Below are 15,688 nucleotides of genomic sequence, written 5' to 3'. Positions count from 1 at the left end.
AAAAAATTCCACAAGTTCCGCCTGAGCATTTTTGCCCTTTAATCATGTGCTGAAATGTCTCCTTCTTTCATCAGTCTTGCGTGTGTGTGTGTGTGTGTGTGCGTGTGTCCTAAGAGGCAGCAGTCTGTCTACACAAAGGCTGGCTTGCAGATCGGATCAGAGCCCGGTCTGCTCACAGGGGACAGTCCGGGGACCGCGAGGCCCATGAGACTTACATTACATTAACTCTTATTTACACACACACACACACACACACACACACACACACACACACACACTCTCTCTCTAAATATAGCCGCAGACAGAAAGCAGGACAGACAGACAGAGTAAGAAAAGTGTATGAGCAAATCCAGCGTGTCTCCGTCCTGCTGTCTGCAGCCCGGCACATCTGCAGCTCATTAGAAACTTCCTTTGACACAGAATATGAGAGAATATGAGAGTGTGGCGCAGGCAGCCATTACAACTCAATTAATAAACTACCTCTGAGCCACAAAGTGGGTTGAAACTCTGTTCATTAGGCTGTGAAGCTACAACAAAGGAAGGTGGAGGACCAGGAGGTGGGGACAGGATACGGAGCAGAAACGTTCATTCTTGCAGCGCTGCATTACACTAAAGCTTCAGGTGTGAAGCTAACAGCTAGCGCTCGTTTCCCGAGGGGCTGCAGCGCTGAGAGGAAGTGCAAACATGTGATTTGACACAAATATTCTGAATGTGTCTGACCCAGTTCAGTTCACGCAAAACGTACAGTCTGAAGGAAATGAAGTTACTGTATGCTGTGTCCCAGCTCATCACCACGTACTGACGAGTACTTACTGTGACATACTTCACTATGTACACACAGCGTGGAGCTAACGGACACACTCGTCCCACAATGCAATTCTCTCGACTTATTTCCCAGCTGGTCTAAAGTTTCAGTTTGATTATTCATGTCTATCGTTTCCTGTTTTTGTTGAAGTGTTGTTTACTACAAAAGCTGCATACATTAGAGTATTAGGACAGGATATGTGACAGATTATGGGCTCATTCCAGGCTCGTTCCATTGTTATCTCTGTAACGACGTATTTTTATTGTTTATGTGTTTACCTCACAGCAGAAGACGAAGCGGTTGAGTGTCGTCCCTGAGAACTGGACAACAGCAGGCGTCTGAGGCTGCTCACACACTGAAGCTGATGCACGCAGGTTTAACTATAATCACACACCTCAGACTTTAGAAAAACACCTCATGTTTCTTTGCTTCTTCAGTTCGTTCGGTTACTTCTAACGTTTGGTCTAAATATTCTCCAGTGGATCAAAGCTCCTCTCGGTGTCAGTTCGTTACTGGTCCTCCCTCTGGCTGCTCAATTAAAACACCTTTTCCATATTCATCGGCTCTCACATCGATCATCGGCGATCACGACTCTGCTGACTGATGATCAGCGGGTTAAAATGAGCAGAGCTGCAACTCAACCTGTTAAAGTAAACAAAGGCTGAAGGAGGGAGGAGCAGCGAGAGCAGAAGAGCCAAGGTGTTTTATCTGTGGGGGACTCCGCAAAGGCCTGAGTCAGCCTGTTTCGCTCCTCCGTCCCAGGCTGCGTGCTGCTTCACCTGCTTCACCTGCCTCACCTGTTTCACCTGCCTCACCTGTTTCAACTGCTTCACCTGCCTCACCTGCTTCACCTGCTTCACCTGCCTCACCTGCCTCACCTGCTGTCAGCGTTACAGAAACGTTCCTGGAGTGTTTTGCGTAAACAGACAGCAGACGCTTGCTGAGGTCTTGTCACTGGTGTGGCCTGCAGCGGCGTGACTCACCTGTCCAACCTGCGAGACAGCGACAGAAGCCGGAAACTGGATGGCAGCCGTCGGCGTTCACACAGTCACATCTCATCCTGCAGTCCAGCCCGTAGGATCCGTCCTGACCCCAGCAAGAACACACCAGACGAACAAACACACATGCACTTTATCACAATTAGACTGCAGGCCACAAAATACTGAGCGACAACCTGAGTTCAGCTGAATCCAGCTTTTCTCACTGAGGGACCAACGTCCCAGCACTCACGGGACAGGGCAGGTCGCAGTACTCGTCCCTCCAGCCCGGGGAGCAGGTGCAGGTCCCGTTGACGGGGTCGCAGGCCGCCCCGTTGGCACACTGACACGTCTGATTGCAGCCTAGACCCCACGTACCGCTGGAGCACAGGATGGAGCAGTCCACACCCTGCCAGCCTGCACACAGACAGGACCCAAAGACCATCAGTCCACAGAAAACTCCTCTAAAGGCCCCCTGAGTCAGGGCCGCCTAAAGCTTCATTTGAACATATCTGCTGATTTTTAACATGTTGCACCACGTTTCGTTGTATCCTTCCTGTATTTGCTGGTTCTTAAGACAAACTGGTCACCCTGGTGGTCAACTGCAGGGGTTACACGTCCGTCCCCGTCTCACATCCTGTCGTCTCTCCAGTGTGTGGACACCTGTGAACTCCACAGGTTTTTAAGCGCTCGTCCTCTTTGTCTCAGCTCAGAGATTACTGGCTTTCATCCTGAGGACGGCAACATGTGCTGAAACGCTGAGCCTTTGTTTACTTAAATTAAAAAGTGCACCGAGTGTCCTGATTTTACCTCCTTCCTTCAGTGGATTTTCTTCAACACGAGCAGATGCAGGATGCAATAATGCATCAGTTCTCCAAAGTTTCTTTTTTAAATCTTTTTGATATGCAGGCCATCCGGACTGAACGCCTCCTTCTCTACGCGTTACAGTCCTCGTGGTGCCTGAACAGATGTTTGCTCTACAAGCTTCAAGCATAAATATGGTTGTAGTAACACGGCCGACACATGTTTGATAACCGTGAACTTTTTCCCCTCAGCAGCTCGAAGAGAAAAAGGGGATAAGGTTTTAGAGGGTGAAGGCGGACACCCACTTGTTCCAGCCAAAGCTCTCAGGCCTCTGGCCCCTCGCTCTGCCTCAGATGTCTCTCCACTTTAATTATCCACGTTCCCCATGAGGTTCGGTGGCGCGTTAATATTTAAAGATGCTGATATTGAGAGACATTAAGGAAGTGAAGTGGAGGACAAAATCTAAAGCAAGACAAAGTTCTGGAGATCGTTAAGGTGGGCGCTTTTGCAATTCTGGATGCTCAGGAGTTTCTGGCTGGGAAGAAAAGCAAAGTCAACAAACGCAAACTCAAAAGGTAAAAAAGCTGCTAAAAATCTGACTCTGTGGACTGAGGATTTATTTGGACCAAAGCAGAGGGGACGGTGGAAAGACAAACTGAGACGGTTAGGTGAGTCACTTCTGTCTCATTTGAATTTGAATGAAGTGTGTTTTACGTTGAGCTAACGAAGCAGTTCAGCTCGTCTGAGTTCAGAGAGAAACTTGAGTTCAGAAGGTGGACGGTTGGACTTTTCTCCTTAGTGAAGAAAGTGTGAACATTTCCTTTGTGGACATTTTGTTAGTTTGATTTGTCTCCTGATGAGACTGAACTCTAAGAGCCGTGCTGCTGGTTCTTCATGGGATTAACTAAAGTGTGGGGGGAATCCAACACTACGTGGATCGTAAATACCACCTGAAGTCCCCTGACAGTCAAACATCTCAAATGGTGTAATGGAGCATCACAACCTTCTCTGCAGAGACAGGAGCCATCGATGTGCGAGCAGGCGATCTCGTTGTGGCAGGAACAGGAGGAGGTGCAGTTGGTCCCATAGAGACCTGCAGGACAGCTGATAGAGCAGTCGTCACCCTGGACAGACAGATAGAAACTGATCACACACTGCAGTACAACTGAATGATGGGTTTCTGTGTTCATTTGTAACCTGCTAATAGCTTTACTGTATGTACACTATGTAGACAAAAGTATCCAGACACCCCTCTTCATGGGGCTGTAACTCAGGGTTTGGGCTCGGCCCCTGACTTCCAGTGAAGGGAAATCTTAATGCTTCAGCACACCAAGACATTTTGGACAATGCTATGCTTCCAACTTTGTGGCAACAGTTTGTTGAAGGCCCTTTTCTATTCCAGCATGACTGTGCCCCAGTGCACAAAGCAAAGCTCCATAAAGACATGGTTGGATGAGTTTGGTGTGGAAGAACTTGACTGGCCCACACAGAGCCCTGACCTCAACCCCATCCAACACCTTTGGGATGAACTGGAACAGAGATTGTGAGCCAACATCAGATGTCCCAATACTTTTGTCTATATAGCGTATAAATACTGGATGTAACAGACAGCCTTAGAAACAGATTTTAACAGACTTTAATGTATTCACTATCACTCATTTTGTTTTCCGCCTCTATTTTAAAGCACAAACATCAAATCACTGATGGTTTCCAGGACACGACTGTCCACCACTTCAACCAAAGGCTGATTAACCCAAAACGGTGAGAAATAGACTTTTTAACATTTCTTTTTAAACGATGAACATTCCTCATTGAAAATTCTGTCCATTTCATCCTCTTCATCGTTCAGCTCTTCATACTACACAGTTCACTCTCTGTTATGTTGACTTTCCACTAGAGGGCACAGATTGATTTATCAGCTGTAAAACATCCTGCTTTGTGTGTATCACTCACTCACACACACACACGCACACACACACAAATCTATTGGATCTGTACCAACATTGTTTATTTATGTTATGTGTTTTAAAAATTTACTAATCAGCTGATAAATTATTAAACACCAAAATATCAGCATCGGTACTGGGCTGTACAGGCCACCGTACAAATACTGCAATAGAAAACAATTTACTCCATCCTCACCACACAGTGTGTACACCCACCGTGTTGGAGGGGAATTTATTACTGTAGGGTACTTTATGAATTCCCCCAGGGGGTCAACGTAATGAGTATATGAAATATTACTTGGGACGGTATATAAAACAATATATGTGATTGCATCAGTAATGTTAATCCAGTATTTTACACAAATTTCCACTTCCTGCTCAGCTGCAATACATCTGTGAACAGCGGACTGCCTGCACAAGTCTGGAGTTTTTCGGATCCACTTGTCAGGCAGCATTTGGCCACCGTCGCCCCCTGCTGCCAGCCCGCCACAGGGAAACAGCTTTTAGTCAGGGCTCATCTTTAAATTCATTAAAAGCCAATGACTGCATTAAATTTGATGGTGGAGATGCAGCAAACAAGCGCATGCATTATGGAGGAGGGAGGCGATCATCGCTGATGGAGTCCCCGCAGAGAAACATTGTGTCTGCGCTTGTCCAATCAATAGAGGACACGGTCAGAGCAGCTAGAAGGACAGCCTGGCATTAGCAGGACGTCTGAGCTCGCTCGGCCCTGTTAGCTGCTCTCAAAGAGGGCTCCACACAACCTGAACCTCCAGCACGCCGTCGCATTGATCAGGACCTTCAACATATAAACTGTGCTAATTAAAGCCGCTGCTTCCAACCTGCTGCCTTTAAATCGCGATTAATCTAATATTCACAAAGCCAGCCAAATGTGCAAAGACAGGAGAGGAGAGAGGCCTTATTAAAAAGTTGGTGAATTAAGGACTTTTTTTTTTTTTTTTTTTCCGAAACTTTGTTAATAAATAACGTGTGTGGGCCAAATAAGGCAAATCATCAGATTTTCCCAGAGGAGTTCAAACAAGTGACCTCTGGAATAATAAGCAGACGTGGATCGATGGATCCTGATATTTATCATGCAATTTTGAATTCAAAGCAGTATAGAGTGGAGCTTCATCAGCCTGTTGCTTTTATTTTTCTTTAAATTTTCTTATTGTCATTCCAATAAATAAATAAGTGATGAATGAAGTGGTTAGATGTCTGTATTCAAAGATGATTACATAAAATATGACTTCAATCAAAACAGCAATGGGAGAAAACCTGAGAGAACATGGACTGGAGGGTCACGGACAGGCCAGCAGGTTGTTCGGTTTGGAACCAGCTCACGTTCTTTGGACAGCAGCGACATGGAGGATCAAGGTTACAGAAGACAGCTAACAGTGCAGGGCTGCCTCAGTTTTCCTGTGCACAGCCATCACAGACAGGCGGTAAAACAAAGCAGGAGTGACAGTCTGAAGTCACCAGAGGCACGAGGTCCAGGGGCCAGCTGGGGTTTACCACACGGGGGTCCGGGGACTGATAAATACATTTTTAACTGGCCAAAATGCTGATTGTGCATGACTTTAGTGTTTAATTATTAAACAGTACTGCAGTAAAGCAACTTGTGCAAGAATATTTGCTGATTAACACTTGGATAAAAAGATCTTATGGGGGCATCCACAAGCGTATTATAATGCATTCATAATGCTTTCTGATGCACTATGTCAGCACTCACAAAACATCAGGTTTTTTTGACTACAGTCGTAACACATTATGGATGCGTTACGGCAGCTGACTTAGTGCATCACAAAACATAATGTGAGCGTGGTCATATTGAACATTATGAATGTATTGTGATACAAAGAATCCACGCTGTATTCAGTTGTTGATGGTTTATTAAACACACTCTTACTTTAAATATGTCATACAGGGTTTATAACTTCAATTCATAAAGCTGACAAATTTTACTTGTACTTCACTGCATTTTGGCAGCTTAAGTGATAATCACAGAACTGTTTTTTAAATCCATTTCTTGTACATTTTTACGGTCCATAAAGACTCGTGCTTATTAACTTGCAGTCTTCCTCTTTGCCGCCTGACTCGGTCGTTTCCACCACCTGTGGACCGGCGGGGCAGAGGGACGCCAATAAAGGTCAGAAACTCCAAAGAGAACCCTGAACGAATCCAGAGGCAGGGGAGCTAATCACAAACGTCTTCAGGAACCCTCAGTCGAACGAATACTGTAAAAGTATGCAGTAAAGGTTTCCACAGTTCACATTTTCTGCTTTCAGGAATAACACCAGTTTGAAAACCTTATGCAATTCTTTCCTTTTCTCTGAAACCAGCACAGCAGTTCCTCACGGTACGACACGTCGGTCGTGTTCTGCGGATTTCCAGTCGTGACTCAGAGTTGCACATGTTTACAGCGACCGACCGCTCTGTCCAACGCGGTGACAGCAGGACCGCACACACGAATTCTGTTTAAAGCTGGTTTCTTGTCCACACAGTGACACCAAACTGCAAGTCACCAGCACAGCGTGAATTCAGTTCAAATCAATAAGGCTGCACTGAGAGCAACATCTATCTGAATTTAGCCGCCATAAACCAAGCGGACATTCATCTACAGCTCATCCGACTTTCATCTGCTGAAAATCCCCCGATGTTTTCAGTCCAATTATCAAAGTCCCTGTCATCTCTGTGCTCCCAGGTGTCTCATCTGCTCTCTCAGCTCAGTCACCGCATCATCAGTCAACGCAGCGGGGGGGCATCACGCCACACACACACACACACACACACACACACACACACACACACACTACAGCTTCATCACTCTCTCACACAACAAAATCCAACATTTTCCTTTAATCCTGATTTTATTTTTCCCTCCAAGTTGTTAACTTAAACACCAGCTGGTTGCCAGCTGTACAGTACAGGATCTTTTACAGTAACACTTCCTGTGAAGGCCACGTCATTCACAGTGGACTACAGGGACATCCACACACTTTCTCCTTTAGGTTGACTCATATCATGAAGTTTGCACCTGCAGTAGGTTTTCATTGTGCGGCGAAACCTGCACAGTCACCAGCACCTGATTAACCTCATTACGTTACGGAGGTCGTCCTGCACCTGCAGCCATCACAGCCTGCACACTTGTGATCCTCACAGGTTGGTTGGACAGAACAACACTCAGAATGAAGAGTCTGAGAGAAAATGTAATCCTTTCACACACACGGTCGTTAAGCTACAGGCTCCTGTTTTGTTCACACCAGGTGTGTGAGGTGTGTGGCGGAGACACAGCACCACATTTGTCCTATTGTTTTCATGTACCTGGGGACAGAAAAGATTTATTAAACTGTTTAATAAGTTAGAAATGAAGCTTCTGTGCCTGATCTGTGCTATATTTGCTTGGGAGCAGGCAGTGCCTCCTGATCACAGAAACCAATCTGGTAGGTAAGCTTTGCATTCAGAAGCGTCCAACCTCTGAGAGCTATAAGGTCCAGGCTGTGGGATTTACAGGCAGAAATGTCATCATAATTAGAGGAATGAATCTTTGTGTTTTCATTACCTTGGAACGAGCCTTTTATATCCCCAGAGGGAGCAGAACATCTGGCCACTAGGTTTCCAAACACTGACTTTTATGTTTTTGATCAGCATCAGTAGGTTCAGTTGGTTGAAGTCTGCAACCTGACCGCCAGATGGCACTAAGTGCTGGATCTTTCAAACTTTAGCTACTGTACGTTTGCCTACCTGACGACTGTGTGAGCCAGTAGTAATAATAATGATGATAATAAAAACATAATTTTGCACAGCAGAAATATATTTTCTGCTTTCCTGACACAGAAAGTCTGCTCTGTAAGCCGACGATGGCTGAAGTAACCTGCTGCTACAGGAACCACACAGAGAAATAATGCAGAAACTCATTTTAGTGGCATCTCCACTCCCAAAAGAGATTACAATAATTAAGCAGCAGCAACCTGCAGCGCCTGGTTCAGTTTGTTTGTAGGATGTAGTTGTTGGCTGTGGTGGCGGAGGTCGCCATGTCATTAAAATTTGTATTTAATCATGTGTCTCTGCAGAAACACCCCCAAAGAAATGCCCCCATGGAGGCTTGTCATATCTATAAGCAGATTCAGCCTGACTGGTTTTCATGTTTTCAACACCTTAAACCCCTGATGTTGGTTTGAATCCGGTGTCAGAACGATTCAGTGAGTCTTTCTGTACTTACTATGAAACCCGGGGCGCACATACAAGCTCCGGTGACGCCGTCACAGTCGGCTCCGTTGGCACAGGCGCACAGCTCTCTGCAGCCTTCGCCGTAGTAACCTGCCGGGCAGGTCTCATTGCAGTACAGCCCCGCCCATCCTGCTGCACAGGTGCACTCACCTGACAGAGGGTGACAGCTGAGAGGGCAGGAGAGTAGAGGTCAGACAACACACTGATGTGCACAGGCAAACCAGACCGGAAGTCTTACTTCATCTGTTTAGGTAATGGTTTAGTGATGTCCAGATCTCACATGGAAAGTTTTATAGTGAAAATAAATAAATATATATATAAATATATATATAAATATATATATATATATATATGAGATACTGGATTTTGATAGTTGATTTTCTTTATACTTACGTCTGGATTCACTTACACTCTCTATATATCTCTATCTATATATGTGTGTATGTGATGGGTCAATATACACTATATGGACAAAATGACATCTCATCAGCTCTAACAGCTTCCACTCTTCTGTGAAGGCTTTCCACAACATGTTGGAGTGTTTCTGTGGGAATTTGTGCCCATTCATGCAGTAGAGCATTTGTGAGGTCACACACTGATGTTGGACCAAAAGGCCTGGCTCACAATCTCCGTTCCAGTTCATCCCAAAGGTGTTGGATGGGGTTGAGGTCAGGGCTCTGTGTGGGCCAGTCAAGTTCTTCCACACCAAACTCATCCAACCATGTCTTTATGGAGCTTTGCTTTGTGCACTGGGGCACAGTCATGCTGGAATAGAAAAGGGCCTTCAACAAACTGTTGCCACAAAGTTGGAAGCATAGCATTGTCCAAAATGTCTTGGTGTGCTGAAGCATTAAGATTTCCCTTCACTGGAAGTCAGGGGCCAAGCCCAAACCCTGAGTTACAGCCCCATGAAGAGGAGTGCCTGGATACTTTTGTCCATATAGTGTACATCAGTCAGGCTCTACAAAAAATTCTTTCAGTGCAGAGATGTCAGCAATTTCACTGTTGAACAAGCTACAGTAATTCCAATGTGTAAAGCGCAGTACCTGAGTGTGTTTTCAGCCTTGCAGGGACAGTACTTGTCACAGATGAGTCCATACAGGCCTGGGGGACAGAAGCGGTCCTGGCAGCTGGGGCCCTTAAAGCCCTCGTTGCACAGACAGGCCCCGTTGATGTGGTAGCACTTGGCCCCGTTCTGACAGTCACACTTGTGGGCGCACTGCGGCCCGTAGGTGCCGACTGGGCATTCATCCTGACACCTGGGTTGGTGTGAAGACAATAACGCAGGAGCTTTGAGAAGAGACGCGAAGCACGCAGGAAATCCTGTTCGTCTCAGTCTGAACGAGTCTGCAGCTCAAACGGGCACCAGCGAAAATGTAAAGTGGAAACAGAAATGTAACGCACTGGCTTTGGTTCAACTCTCGTTACTGATGAAAAATATGTATAACACGCATAAAGTTGGTGTGCAGTGAAGGTGAGCTTCTGTAGTTTTTTTAAACAAAAATGTAGTGAATTTGAAGGCAGTTTAAACCCGGGACTCGCTGTGTTTCACTGACTGTGATTTTCAGGTCTGAGGCTGCAGCTAATGATTAATGATTTATGACTAATCAGTCTGTAAAAATGTCTGAAGATGGTGAAAAAAGTGCCAAAAGCTGCTTTTATTCTCTGACCAGCAGTCCCAAACCGACAGATAATCACAGAAAAGCACCAAACCCATCCCATCAAAGTCGGTCATTTGCACTTGATAAGCAGTTAAACATGAATTGACAAAATCCACTTCCTGGTTTTCAGTGTTGTGATGTCAGGGGCAAAATGTGTTTTGCTGAGTCAGTGAAGTGTGCAGGAATAAATGACAAGTTTCGATCCTACACCTGATGGCAGAACCCTGATAATCGTTTGGTTTGTTGCCTCTTCTGGATCTCATTTGGTTTTTTGAAAACTGATTCATGCCTGTCAGGTTTCTGGTGGACCCGTGAAGACCTCTGTAGGTGTCACATGTAAATCAAGAGTTTCTTCCATTGCTAACGTGGCCAACTTCTCCTCTTTGACAGAGAACACGTTTTATCTGCGATTTACTGCACAGAGAGTAATTGTTGCTAATCACTGTCATCTCTGTCATTATGTCTGCCCCACTTCAAGCCTTTCAGCGGGGAAAAATATCTTAGAAATGTTCCTGTGAAATTTGTTGCAATAAAGGCAGCACTCAGCAGGCTGACAGGGTCACACACTCATGAAACCTGGATGGTCAGGTGGTGTGTGAACGTGAAAGGGTGAATGACAGGGAACATGAATTGAAGTAGTACTTTAGATAAAACTGCAATATAAATACAGTGTATTTGGAGTCAGACAGGATGCAACCTTTATATTAGTACTTCAGGAGTCTAAGTTAGACAGTAAAACTGAAAATATGATGTTAAATAACATGCTGATGGTCTCTAAGCATTCAAAATCTTATTTTAATAAAACTATTAAAGTATTGCCAGAAAAATGTGCAGAAAAAAGGGAAAGTACTCAGACTGCAGTAAAACGTGTTTCCGTGGTGTGTTTGGAACTCGGCTGTCCTGTGAGAACCAGGATCTCCAAGCAGGTTCCTGAGCTCACGCAAACAGACGATGATGATGCAGCTCATCCCACAGGCTTTTTATAGAGCTCATTTAGCAGGAGGAAGAGGGGAATTTGGTTGTCCAACTAGCACCTCTAGTGGTGCAAAGTGGTATTACAGAGAGGACAATCTACAGCTAGCTGGTTAGCATGCTAACTTCAGTGGATATCTCTGCTGCACAATATGCAGACGCCTCTGACATATATTAGTACATTTTTAACGTCTTAAACTAAAATTCAGGTCATGACTTACATATTTTGCACATTTAAGCAACTGGTGGGTAATTCTTCTTCTTCTCCTGCTGCCTAACAATAAAAAAAGTCCTGTTGTCCCTCAGTCACAGAGAGCACATGTGCTGCAGGTCAACAAGCTCCACACCATGCTGAGACACTGACTGGTCTTCATAACGAACAGCAGAGAGCAGACTGGAGAGGATTCGAGCTAAGCGAAAGCCCGAGCTGGGCTGACGTCTCTGCATCATTCTTAACACGTCCGCAAGCTGAAACATTAAGAAATAGACAAATCACTCAATTAAAACAGCTCAGTGAGGATTTCTGTTTTGTGTCGCGTTTAAATCATGCCGAACTCCTCGGGACTCTTATCTCGGTTAATTCCATTAGAACGTGGACGGGGTGGAGGAGAACTCAATATAGGAATTATTCCATGTAGGCTAATTCACCTGTCTGGGGCCTAAATGAATGGAGGTAATTTGGCTCAATTGGGAGGAAGGATGGAGAGGGAGTGAGACAAAGATGGACAGAGTGGAAGGAAGAGAGAGAGAGATAAAGCTGACCAGAGGGAGGTGGGAAAATCTTTTCTCACTGGAGGTGATGGAGGAAATAAAGACGAAACAATTTCAAATGGCTCTCTGTTAAAGTCTCCCTCTTTGGGTGACAGGGGACAGACAAAATATGGACATAAAAGAGCATAACAGAAGTCCATGAGCATTAGTATGTAGGAGAGAGGAGGAGGGAAGTATATTAAAGGGACAGTTCATCCCAGAATCAAAATGACCAATCTGATCTGGTCTTACCCGCGGTGCAGTTTGTCCACGCAGGTTGTTGTGGTGCGAGTGTGTGGACGTCTGCCTGCTCTTCAGTGTAATGGAGCTACATGACACCTCATTTGTGGTGTTCAAAGGGCCAAAAATATTCATTTAAGAAAACTCAACAGCAACGTCCTCGTTGTCGCACAGGAACGATTTTCTGTCACCACGCAGAACAAAACAAGCACCTGCTGACGGACGAGAGGCTCGCGACAGGGCGGGATGTAAACATTAACGGCGTCTGATTCTTCACGGGTTTTGATCTGATCCGAGTCTCTGGAGTCCCTGGAGAACCAAAGTCATGCAGAGCGCTGGCCTGCACCCAAACCCCCTTCGCTTGCGTTATCAGATCATGACGAGCAAAACAAATAAATCAGACCTGAATCACATTGTTTTGAAAGGTAAACAGTTTAAGGTGAATCCTACTGAAACGCACACCTTCTGCTCTGACGTCACTCTGTCACCTCGGCTAATGAGCTCAGGGGTGGAGCTACTGACGTCACGTCGCCATAAATCACGTGTGAGTGGATAAATTTAAGCCTCTGAGTGCAGGATGAGCCCACCAAAAAATATTTTTATATTTTGTACGGAAAAACTGTGGAAATATTCATCTTATATAATTTATGGTTTGACATTCATTTACATTTTTTATACATTAAGGTCAAACACTATATTTTGCAAAAACTACTTTAAACAGATAATTATGATCTTGTTTTGTATTTGACTGATTTAAATTACCTTTAAATAAGCAGTCACGCCTGCTGCTAACCTCAGCAGGTCAAACTTGGTATTTCACTTGCTTCCTGTATTTAGTCACTGGCATTGTTAAACAACAACTTTACGCTGACACTAACTGAATGTGCTTTATCATGTCTCCTGCTGAATTCTATTAATATTTGCATCTACAAGGAGAGAATTTCCCTGAGGGGTCCAATAAACATTTGTCAACAGCGTCATCGTGGTCACACACTGTACCTCTCTCCGACGTAGCCGGCGGTGCACTGGCACTGGCCGCTGATGTGGTCGCACAGGCCTCCGTTACGACACGTGCACTCCTGAGAGCAGTTAATGCCGAACGATCCGAAGGGACAGGGCTGTGCACAGACCGGACCCTGAGGAGGAACATCACATGACCATCAGGTCTACATGGTGCCCGTCGGACAGGCGCCATGTTCATATCACACACTCAACGCATCCACAAAATTTAGCTCCTCTGTCTTCTGAGGAGAACATTTCGCTGATGTTGGTGAGTTTAAGCAGAAAAAAACACAGCAAACAAGTGAGTTTACTGAGATCATCCACGTGAAGCTAAACTGATGTTTAAGCTCAGTTTAGCTTCAGAGTGTTGGTGCGGGTGTGGTGCAGGTCGTACCACCCAGCCGGCGGGACAGGAGCACTCGCCGGTGACGTGATGGCACGTTCCTCCGTTCTGACAGGGACACCGCTGTTCACACAGGGAGCCGTGCTTACCTGGAGGACACGGCTCCTCGCAGCTGGAGGCAGAAGACAGAAGACACGGGAGTCTACGGTGAGAGGTGATTTAACGTTTCACAGCAAAGCATTTCGTCCCTGAGGAATCGGACAGGAGGGAGAGCAGGAGTCTGGAGGAAACGGGAACGTAATCACAGGGCTTCAAACGCCTTCACTGAAATTTAACTGATTCTCGTTCAGCTCACATTTTCTATCAGACAGGAAACTGAGACCAGTGAAGAGGAAGCTACGTTGGGTGAACCGATAAACACTGTAAACACTATTAATGATCAAAAGCAGATTATTTTGATTCTGAAGATGTGACATCTTCAGAATGATTTTTCTATACTGGAGATGTAATTCTTCTAAAGGGGCAGCACGTACGCCTACGAGCGTTTAAGTCGGCCATTAAAGGCCAAAATCAGAAGGAGAACATCAACAGCAACGCATGCACCTGCAGGTCTCATCGACTCGTCGTGTGTGGATGTGCTTTCCTTTTGACGCAAATCATCAAAGATTAACAACAAATCCGCAAAAACCAGAATGCGAACGTTCTCACCAGTCTGTTCAGACAAAAGGAGAAAACACGGAGCCACTCACAAGGCCCCGGTGTATCCGGGCGCGCAGAGGCACTCGCCCGTCTCATGGTGGCAGGTGGCGCCGTTGAGACACTGGCACTCCAGCAGACAGTCCTTGCCGTAGAAGCCGACGTCGCAGGGCTCCTCGCAGCGCCAGCCCTGGTAGCCGTCGGTGCAGACGCAGGCTCCCGTAATCGGGTTACATTTGGCCCCGTTCCGGCACTGACATCGGTTACTGCAGTGGGGCCCCCAGAAGTCGCTCTCACAGCCTGGACGGAGCAGGAGGACAGGGGTCAACGTGTGATTTGAAATCATCAGCATCTGCGTGAGTCACGAGGCCCGAGACTGTGCAGGATTCACGGGAATGAGGTCATCATGAGTGTGAGCAGAGGTGAGGCGGGATAAGACGAGCACAGGAGCCTCATCTATCAAACGTCTCAGAGTTTTTACTTCTGCCTTTTCATTTGCTTCAAAATTTCTCATGAAGCAGAACAGGAGAGGATTGGAGTTTTGTCTGCTCTTTGAAGGAAAAATCTTTTTCTTGAAACAAACATCTTAACAATGAATGCGTGAATGAATTCAATTTTCATTACTGCATCATGCATTTAACGACAAGACAAGGCAGAGTCGTACGAGGCAGAAGCAGCTGAAGCTTCGCTCACGGCCGACCTTCAGACGGTCACTCAGCAGTTCATCACTCACTCAGACTTTCGTCAGCAAAAGCCTGAAGAAATAATGAAATTATATTTCTTACCTACTATTACAGGTTTGTGAGATAAAGTTGGCAAACTTGACACATCAAAATCAAACATCCATTCATCTCCATTTGCAGATCAGAATATCTCAGGTTTTAACAGCTGCAGACACACACATTAGACAGATGACCCTGTGGACAGAAATCCTTCATTCAGTGTGCAAACAAAGCAGATCTCCGTCTTCATGAACACTGGCATCATAAATAAAGTTTACAGAAGTTTAACCTGAGAGGAGCAGATGTGATAACACTGAAACTTTGTGATCTGCAGCAAACTTTAAACTCTATACAGCACACTGATGTTTACCAGCCCAGCTGGTCTGTGATCTCTTCATACCCACAGATACCCAAGTGCATGCAAGCCAAGGCAACTGTAATTATATTGTGACTTTTAAACTATAAGGCCACAAACTCCAAAGCACAAAATTGGGGTTTAGGAGGAATTTTCAGATGATTTGATGCCTCAGAGACAAGTAA

The 15,688-nt window shown here is 45.5% G+C and overlaps 1 protein-coding gene across 3 annotated transcripts in view; it reads right to left on the bottom strand.

The window, feature by feature from the left end:
- LOC124063335 (multiple epidermal growth factor-like domains protein 11) overlaps positions 1–15,688 on the bottom strand; it is a 94,613-nt gene that overhangs the window by 17,769 nt on the left and 61,156 nt on the right. For all 3 annotated transcript variants that reach the window (XM_046396895.1, XM_046396912.1, XM_046396904.1), the window contains exons 7-14: positions 14,480–14,726; positions 13,782–13,902; positions 13,385–13,521; positions 9,809–10,021; positions 8,755–8,929; positions 3,590–3,710; positions 2,036–2,199; positions 1,789–1,891 (exon numbers count right to left, since the gene is read on the bottom strand). In XM_046396895.1, coding sequence (XP_046252851.1) covers positions 1,789–1,891; positions 2,036–2,199; positions 3,590–3,710; positions 8,755–8,929; positions 9,809–10,021; positions 13,385–13,521; positions 13,782–13,902; positions 14,480–14,726 — 1,281 coding nt within the window. The remainder of the gene's footprint in view (positions 1–1,788; positions 1,892–2,035; positions 2,200–3,589; positions 3,711–8,754; positions 8,930–9,808; positions 10,022–13,384; positions 13,522–13,781; positions 13,903–14,479; positions 14,727–15,688) is intronic.

Source organism: Scatophagus argus, chromosome 1 (assembly GCF_020382885.2).
Source record: "Scatophagus argus isolate fScaArg1 chromosome 1, fScaArg1.pri, whole genome shotgun sequence".
NCBI classification, from domain to species: Eukaryota; Metazoa; Chordata; class Actinopteri; family Scatophagidae; genus Scatophagus; species Scatophagus argus.
Note: the sequence above shows the minus strand (reverse complement) of the source record. Positions and strands in the feature narration are given on the sequence as shown.